General features: G+C 48.6%; 2 protein-coding genes across 7 annotated transcripts in view; both read right to left on the bottom strand.

Annotated features, from left to right (window-relative positions):
• The window catches only part of Mtf1 (metal regulatory transcription factor 1), a 47,703-nt gene extending 45,899 nt beyond the window's left edge, over nt 1-1,804 (bottom strand). Inside the window, exon 1 of one of the 2 annotated variants that reach the window (XM_021159258.2) lies at nt 1,538-1,804. The gene's annotated coding sequence lies outside the window, so the exon portion shown is untranslated. The remainder of the gene's footprint in view (nt 1-1,537) is intronic. The other variant, XM_021159257.2, reaches the window with a different exon arrangement.
• An 879-nt stretch (nt 1,805-2,683) lies between these two features.
• Nucleotides 2,684-9,099, bottom strand: part of Inpp5b (inositol polyphosphate-5-phosphatase B) — a 62,768-nt gene continuing 56,352 nt past the window's right edge. For 3 of the 5 annotated variants that reach the window (XM_029476093.1, XM_029476092.1, XM_029476095.1), the window contains 5 exons: nt 8,737-8,850; nt 6,292-6,376; nt 5,823-5,956; nt 4,329-4,440; nt 2,684-3,498 (listed from right to left, as the gene is read on the bottom strand). In XM_029476093.1, the coding sequence (XP_029331953.1) occupies nt 3,383-3,498; nt 4,329-4,440; nt 5,823-5,956; nt 6,292-6,376; nt 8,737-8,850 (561 nt within the window). In that variant the 3' untranslated portion in view covers nt 2,684-3,382. The other 2 variants (XM_029476094.1, XM_021159234.2) reach the window with 2 other exon arrangements.

Raw genomic sequence — 9,099 nt, 5'->3', positions numbered from 1 at the left:
CAGAGAAACCCAGTCTCGAAAAACATAAACAAACAAACAAAAAAAGAATAAAAAACATACACACACACACTCACACAGAGGCAAACCAAAGCAAAAAAAAAAAAAAAATTTTTCTTCCTTGGAAATACTTAAAATCTGACACAATCAGTCACTGACAAGGAAAAAGCAAATCTCCCCCCCCAAAAAAAAATTCAAAGTTGGCATTCACAAGACCTTCTACTGTCACATACTTTAAAGATGGATCTATGCAGCTAACGAGGATAAAAGAGCAAACAGGTGGCTGCTTAAAGAAAGAGTGGCTACAAACCTTCAGTGAGGTGCTCTCGTCCCAACGCCCTCCCTCCCCGCAAACACACCGTGAGGCAGTGCCACAGCCTCATGTAGCTGGTGGTGCAGAAACAACACTGTAAACATAACCATCTCCAAGTCCTCCTTTTGCCCTTTACTGCTTGGGCAACCCATTCGTGCCTGCCTTTCTACAGTGGGACCAGTGCTTCCTGCTTCATACAGAAAGAGAAACTGCAGGTAAAGTACAAGCCTGTCCAACAATAGAAAGAGGGTGGCTTCCTTCTGTCATTTCTAGAACACATGGGGTGGAGGGGCTAAACCCTAATAAGGAGTAGCTGATGCAAATTACTTTAATTATTTATATCGTAAAACATGATCTGGACCAGAGAGTACACACTTGTACAGAGTGACTAGGCTTTCTGCCCCGAAAGGCTGACTTAACATAAGCAATACTGACACGAGCAGCTCAGGAAATATCAGCAAAATGAATGACAGACATGCAGACGGTCTCCTTTTGAAGATAGTCTCTTGAGGAAATTACCAAAATTTGAAGCTTTCATGGTCTGGAATGGTGATTCCTCCTTCACCCGAAAACACACAGGTTCTACAAATGTGGGTTTGGCAGACACAAAAGGAGAATTTAAAATAACCAGCACATCACTTAGTTCTCAACCTGGTTCTGCACTTTCTCTTCAGCTCAAGAGTCGGCAAAGTGAACCTTTACTAGCCGGAGTGACAAGCAGGCGAGGTAGTTACCAGGCACAGGTCAAGGGATCTAATCTGAGAGGAACCAGCCCGAACCTTTGCTTACGCAACCCCAGAAATACACGTTTCTCTGTGTCTGAGAGGAGAGATAAGGTGGGCTGCCCCGGCACCTTCGGCGGTAACGCAGAGACCAACTTTCCGTAACAAGACCAGGAGGTGTGAGGGTGGCCGAGGACTGCGAACCCAGCACCTCTGAGAGACTGGCATGAGGACCCTGACCGGGAAAGCACCCCTAGTACAGGGCTACAGAGAAAAACCCCGAGGCAGTCTGGGGGCTACGAGCTGGGCGAAGAGGGGCAGGGTCCGGGTCTCCATGGAAACAGAGAAGGGGGGCTGGATACCCATCCCCATGGAAACGGAGGAGGGGTGGGGTCCCTCGGGTGAGTGGAATGCAGTCTCAGCCGGGAATGGCTACGGCAGGGAGCCCCAGTCCCGCACCCCCCGGGTAGTTCCAGCCCCAGCCGAGTCCAGCTTCTGCTTTTACCTCCGTGGCTCCCGGCAACGGCGGCAGCGGCAGCTTCTCCCCTCCCCAGCGGCACCATGATTGCCCCCACCTGTCCCTAGCGTCACTTCCGCTTCCGCTTTCCGGAGGAAGGAGAGGCCCGGGGAGCCCTGCGCCCGCTGCTGTTCGTGATTGGCTTCTACTCTCCAGGGGGCTGAGACCGCGTCTCTCCCCAGCGGGCTGTGGGCGGAGCGAGTGGAGTCTGGCGCTCGGGTGCCACACGGGGAAGCTGACCGTAGAGAGCGGGCAGTTTCGAGCGCGGGAGGGTACGCGACACCAGCGGTGAAGTCGAGGTGTTCTCAACCCCAGCTGCGTCCACAGCTGCAGTAGGAAGGCTGCAGTCAGCCGCCGCCTTCCAGATGCGTAGGCCAGCCCGCGGCATCCCTCTTCTCGCTCCACTGTACCCACGCCCCATAGTTCACCTGGCTGAGGCTTCCCCCCATCCAGGACCGGAACGCTGAGCAGAGCCCTCCAGACACTTCTCGTTCTCACGCGCCCGCGGGAGCTAGCGGTTCCAACCTTCCTTAAGGAGGATTTTTGCTCTAGGAAGAGTCAGTGCCACCTACTGGCCAGTCCCCTGTCAGCTCTTAACACTTATCCTACCCACCCTTGAAATCCACTAGGTGGTAGCAATATTTCAAAGCCCAAGAAGATACTTTTCTCGTGTTTCTATTATATTCCTGTAAATGTAATTTTTAGACTCTCACATAAGCTAATGCTTATTTACCCCATGAACGACTTCTCTCGAACGTTTATGTTGGAGCAGTGCTCTTAGAGGCTAGATCAGGGTTCAGGCCCAAACTGCTATGCCATTCCCTCTGAGTAAGGTTGAATAAGTGACTCTGGCGCACAGCATGCCACAGATCAGCTGCTCTGTTCTTAAGCCACAAAGGACTAGCTGCCAGGAACTAACATCTCTTGAGAGAGGAGGATGGGGGAAGAGAAGACGAACTGACTGCTCTGACCTTAGAGTTCTTTTGAAACCAGAACCCACATTAGATGGCTCACAACCACCTGTAACTCCAGCTTCACAGGGATCTGAGCCTCTGGCCTCTCCTAGCACATTCACACATGCATGTAACACCACCACCACACACATACACATAACTAAAAAAGAGAGAAACATAGTCACCATTAAAAATACATTTATCATTAAAATATATTACATATATGAGAGGTGCTGCATTATATACAGTTGGGAGGACTGGATATCCTACAAAATCCCACTCGTTTCACCAGAACCCCCTTTCTTCAGTGCTTTTGGGGGCGACTGAGAGGCCTTGGAGTTGAGTAGAAAGGGAGCAGTTGCCCTATGCGTGAACATGTTCGAGGCTTGGACAGTGGAAGCATCTGGGATGGCTAAAAGTTGTTTATCCAGGAACCTCTAAGCAGAGTCCTGCCGCCCAAGCCATTCTCCTTCAGGGACTTCAGTTAGTCCAAGTATTTGACCATGAGATGCTCAGTACGGGATACGGGGAACTCACTGACTGCATGTCCTGGAGGCTGGCTGAATAAGGCAAAGTACAGTTACTTAAAACTTTTAAATAAAAATGAATAGGGAGCTATTTGTGTTAAATAACTAGAGTTGAATGTGGAACGTCAGTTCTGCTATGGTGGATTGCCCCCACGTCTTCACAAGTCAGCATGTGTGCTAGCCAATGGCATGGAGAAGGGGCAGGTCTAGGCTCAGGTAGAAACAGGTAGAAGAAACAGGCGGCTGCCATTCTTCCAGCAGCCTCAGACCAGCTTAAGGCAGTTCTTGAGCTGAAACAGGTGGGGCTGACAATTGTGGCTGCCTTGAGGAAAACAGGAGAGGAGTAGTGAGGCTCAGAGTGGACCGCAGAGGAACTGGTGAATAAACTCTTGGGCCTTCTTCTTCTCCGCCATGTCAAGCTTTTGGTGACGAGCTGGGTTCCGGAGCAGTAAGCTGCCAAATATGCTAGCTGTGCATGACAGAAACAGAAAATACCACTTAGCAACTAGGACACTGGGGTGACTAGGAGAAAGAACAGACTACCTCAAGCACTCTGTGTTAAAGGCAGGACCTGGGTGCCTCGAACTCAGGGGCTCCACCTGCCTCTTCCTCCTGAGACTGGGATTAAGGCATGTACCTCTATGCCCAGGTAGTAGTTCCTTCCTGAAAGCACAAACAGCTGGGGGAGGGGGGTGGGGAGTCTCTATTCCTACCACTCTTTAGTTCCAGGCCAGGCCAAGCTATACAGTGGGAGGCTGCCTCAAGAAATAAAGAGGGGCTGTGGAGACGACTCCTCAAGTTAAGTGCTTGCCATGCAAACATGACAGAGGACCTGAGTGCAGATCTCTAGCTCCCACTTAAATGTACCTGTAACCCCAGTGATGTGGAGGGAGAGAGAGGTGGGTCCTGGGGCCTTGCCAGCCAGCTAGTCTAGCTAAAAGAAGGAACTAGCACAAGGGCTTGCACATGGTAGCTAAGGGTTCTACCATTAAGTCATACTTCCAGCCCCCAAACACATTATTTGCATAAACTTTGCCCAAAACAAGGCATGATGGTACATATGCAGCACTCGGGACCAAGGCAAGAGGATGCTGAGTCCAAGGCCAGGAGAGTGAGTTTGAGGCCAGCTTCAGCAACATAACTTGACCGCCTTTTAAAAAGTTAAAACAAAACAAAGCTTCCTCAGAGCTGGGGGGGCAGGGGAGCAAGGGAGAAGAGAAGGGAGGGTGAGCATTAATTCAGCTTCCTTTCTTAGTGATTCTGAACCGATAGATGCTTGTACGACACTTGGCCACTTACCTAGAATATTCTCATCCAAATGATTTTTTGCTGAATTTTTCAGCAATTCTTGCAAAAACGCCATCAAGTAGTTGAAGACATTTTTGTGGAAGCTGGGGAGGGTTAAAATTATCTGAAAGAGGGAGAAGGTGGGGTTTGCGGCTTCACTCAGTTACATGACAAGGTGCCCCTTATCTATCCCCTCATATTCCAGGAACTGAGAACACACACAGAGCTGATCACTCACCACTTGGCACAAGTATCCAAAGGGAACAAAGGGCAAACGCTGCTGCACGGACTTAGAAGTCAGACTTCTAAAACTAAAAGTCGCAGACTTAAGGGAATCAAGGCCTTCTACTTGGGTCTTGAATACAAGACAAAACTAGACTTGGAGCAGCAAGGATTAGGGTATTGGAGGCAAAGAAGGCAAGAGAAAGCAAACTGTTAAGTAGGAAGAGCACGAGCCATCAAAGTCGGCAGGAACCTACAGCGGCACAGGGGTTAGGCTTAGAAGGGTTAGCCAGACCGGAAGCCAGTGACTAGCCCACAAATGTGCACGACAGAATCAGCTGGAGAGCTGGGGCTCGGAAAAGGAAGGTTCCAGAAGATACGCAGATGAAATGGATATAAGTGAAGGTGCTGGAACCCGTACTGTTCGCAATTGTTCTATACAATCCTATCAATCATGGAACTGGGTGTGGTGGTGAACACTGGTGATCCCAGGACTTGAAAGGCTGAGGCAGAAGGATGGTGAATTGGAGATCAATCTGGGCCACACTGAGTTCCAGGTCAGACTGAGTCACAGGGAGAGACCTGATCTTGGAGGAAAAAAGAGAGAGAGAGAGAAAAGAAAAAGAAAGGAAGGAAGGGGGCTGGAGAGATGGCTCAGTGGTTAAGAGCACTGTCCGCTCTTCCTGAGGTCCTGAGCTCAATTCTCAACAACCACATGGTGGCTCACAACCATCTGTAATGGGGATCCAATGCTCTCTTCTGCTGTGTCTGAAGACAGCGACAGTGTACACACATACATGAAATAAATAAGTAAATAAATCTTTTTTAAAAAAAGGAAGGGAGGAGAAGGAAAAGAGTCACTAAGCTGCAGTGAGAAAGGAAAGTTTGGTTTTGTCCCACAGGAAGACACCTCTAAATTCAGAGTCTAATTGTAGCATGCCAACTGGATGTGGATGGAGGGGGAGCGAGAGCACAGGGCACTGCCCCAGGTAAGCTGAGCAAGGATGGGGGAGAACGGAGAAGTAATGGATCAATGGGACTGGGCACGCGGGAGGTGAGGAGAGGGAGGACTCAGAAATGACTCAGGTTTCGGGGTTGAGTCACGGGAACTAAGGGTGATGCTATTAAAAGCAAAAGGGACATGAGAGGAAGAGCAGGTTTGAGAAGGAATGATGCTAAGCTTCCAAGTCACTGCACGAGAGAGGCTGTCACACTCTGTTCTGCCAGGCTTCACATGCCCGGGCCAAGCCGGTGTGCACGCTGAGGCTCAGTGCTCTCCCTCACCTGTTTGCTTGCTGCGTAATTGCCAGAACACTCCAAGCAGCTGTGGTAGGCGCTGTAACAGATGACAGGCTCTGGCAGGCTCTCTAGGAAAAGCAGCAAGGCTTCGGCTACAGAATGGTTGTTAGCACCTTTGGCTCAATGTTAAGGAACAGGTGACAGTGTTGCCCTTGGGTAGGAGGAGGCCCAGGGGCAAGCATGTGCCAGAAGTGATGCCTGCTCAGTCAGGCTCTCCTCACACCTTGGATGCCAGCCCACATCTCGAAGGGACCATGCCGTTTGTCAAGTGACCCCGGCTCTCCTGAGCTCCTGCTACACTGACTGCTTACAGATGTAATGTCTTCTATGGACAGGTGATGAGTGAGTAGAACCTGTTAGCCAAAGTTACAATAGCAGAGTCTGAGCTTTGGGATATTCTCTCTTTTAAAAACTCTCACTTTCCCACACACACATGCACATTTCTGAAGGATACAGAGGTGGTCGATCATCCCAGTATCTAGACAGTCCCTTATATGGTCAAACTCTGGCCTCAGACCTGGCTGCTGAAACAGATCTTCCTGCAAAGGGGAGAAAGACACAAAACAATAATTTTCTCAGAAAACTGGTAGTGATTTCTTGAGTCACCCATATCACACGAGTTCAGAATGAGGCTGTGTAGTGGGATTTCTGAATCATTCCAGTGGACAATGTCATTGAAGCTGGCCTCACTATAGGCCATTAGGCATGCAAGATCTGGTACATGAGAAAGCTCACACAGAGCTGTGTCCTAAGGCGTTATACATGCCATGGACAAGACAGAAAAGCTACTTTGATCCTCAGCCAAAATAAACTACAACAAAATGAGATGCAGGGCCAGCAGTGGTGGCTCACGCCTTTAATCCCAGCACTTGGGAGGCAGAAGCAGGCGGATTTCTGAGTTTGAAGCCAGCCTGGTCTACAGAGTGAGTTCCAGGACAGCCAGGTCTACACAGAGAAACTCTGTCTTGAACACCACCCCCCAAAAAAGAGAGATTGGGGGGGGCTCAAAAGATCTCTCAAGTCTATGTAAATATATGCAAATAAAAATATGTCAGTAAACATCATTTCCATTAGTCTCAAGACACTTTGGATTTATTCGTTTCATAAAGCAACACAATAGTACAACATATCTATCTATCTATCTATTTGTTTAATATATGAATGTTTGGGTGCAGAGGCACCTGTATGCCAGAAGAGGGCATCAGATCCCTTTATAGATGGTTATAAGCCACCATGTGGGTGCTAGGAATTGAACTCAGGACCTCTGGTATATCAGCCAGAGCTTTTAACCGCTGAGTCATCTCACAGGTATTGCTCTCAAATTACATTTGAAAGATCCACACAGAAGACAGATTTCTTATGAAGTGAAGTCTGAGGTCTAGGAATATAACTCACTGGTACATTCTTTCAGCAGAAAGCTGAGGCCCAGGGTTCCAACATCAGGGTCAAAATAATAATAATAACGATGATGATGATAATAATAATAAAGTATACATACACATACAACACATATTTAAAAATTCAATTTTAAAAAAATAAATTAGGAATCAATCCCCTCACTATTGTGTATTAATCGCCTTTCAGGATATGTTTCCTCCAAAGGATGCTACAAGAATTAAGTGAAGCAATTGGATAAACAGAACACGGCTTGGGATACTGCAACATCAGTGGGGGTAGAGGTGGGGCAGACTCCGACTTGTGAAAAAGCCCAGGCACAGTGACACACACCTATAGTCCTAGCACATAGGAGGCTGAGGCGAGAGGATCGTGAGTTCAAAGAGAGTCTTGGGCTAGTGAGTCGGCTATTAGCCTGGGCTACACAGTGAACTACTATCTCAAAACCACAGATAACCGGGAAATAAAGCTCTGTTGTCAGAGCACCTGCCTAGCGTGTGGAAAGCTGAGCTCAATCCCCAGCAGCACATAAACCAAGTGAGGCAGTGCACAGCTACAACCTCAGCACAAACCACACGGAGTGCATAATCTCAGCATTTGGGAAGTAGAGGCGGAAGAACCGAAAGTTCAGTCATTCTCAGCTACACATCAAGTTCAAGGCCAGACTGTGCTATAATATTAGACTCTATCTAGAGAAACTGAAATTAAACGGAGAACAGAATATCCTAAGAATGTATGTTGCTGGGATGGAAGTGTAGCTTAGTAGAGAGAGCTCTTGCCTAACATGCATGAGGCCTGAGTTCGATCCCCGGCACTGGAGGACAGAGAAAAGGAGTAGGGGGAGGAGAAGAATGAGCGGAGAGGGAGAGAGAGAGGGAGAAGAGAAAGGGGAGAGGGAAGGGGAGGGAGAGAGAAAATAGGAATATATTTTGCTGCAAGATTAAAATATCTAAAACATAGTCTTTTAGGGCTGGAGGGCTGGAGATGGCGCAGCAGTTAAGAGCACTGACTGCTCTTCTATTCCTGGCTTTGAAGCCTGGAGCACACAAACCTGTAGCCAAGTCAGTCAAACTGACCAAACCGACCAACAAGTCCCAGCCCAAGAAGCTTGCCTAAAATCTCTCCAGAAATCAGCCCTCCAGATTCATGGCCGGGGGTGGGGGGGTGGGGGGGGTGGGGTGTGTGTGTGGGGGGGTGTGTTTCCATCTCTCCCCTGCCTGAACTGTCAACAAGCTAGCTCCTCCCATTCTCAGAAGCAGGTGGGAGTTCTTGCAAAAGACTCCAAAATGACCTCCCAGGGGGCATTCAGAAGTCCTTCCCTAGGGGACCAGGAAGAGGCTTGGGAAGGCAGCTTTGCTTCCCATTGGAGAATCCCAGCCCAGTATCAAACAGGCCCTGGAATCTCCTGGGGGCAGAATAATGACCCGCAGGTGGATCCTGAGGAACAAAAACTTTCCATTCGAAATGTTCTAGGTCTTTCTCAAGGCAGCCTGGCCCCACCTACCTGCTGGACAGCATTTCTGTACAGGTAATCCACCATCATCCAGAGCTCTTTGGGAATTTCCATGGGGTTCTCCAACTGGCTCCTGTCATCTGCAGTCTGCATTGACATCAACGTCTCCAAAGAGAGAAAAAGTATGACAAGTCATGATGAGGTGGCCCTTCTACCAGGCTGGCTGCATGATAGGACAGTAAACAACAGGAAAGGACAATGGCTCAATCCACTAACCAGACATTCCAGAGGCAAAAAAAAAAAAAAAAAAAAAAAAAAACCAGGTGGTAAACTGAGTAACCAAAAGGTGATTTTTAAGGATGGGGAGAGAGAAACGGCAAGCAGTTTCCTGAATGGAGTGGCATATGCCCCAAC

Source organism: Mus caroli, chromosome 4 (assembly GCF_900094665.2).
Source record: "Mus caroli chromosome 4, CAROLI_EIJ_v1.1, whole genome shotgun sequence".
NCBI classification, from domain to species: Eukaryota; Metazoa; Chordata; class Mammalia; order Rodentia; family Muridae; genus Mus; species Mus caroli.
Note: the sequence above shows the minus strand (reverse complement) of the source record. Positions and strands in the feature narration are given on the sequence as shown.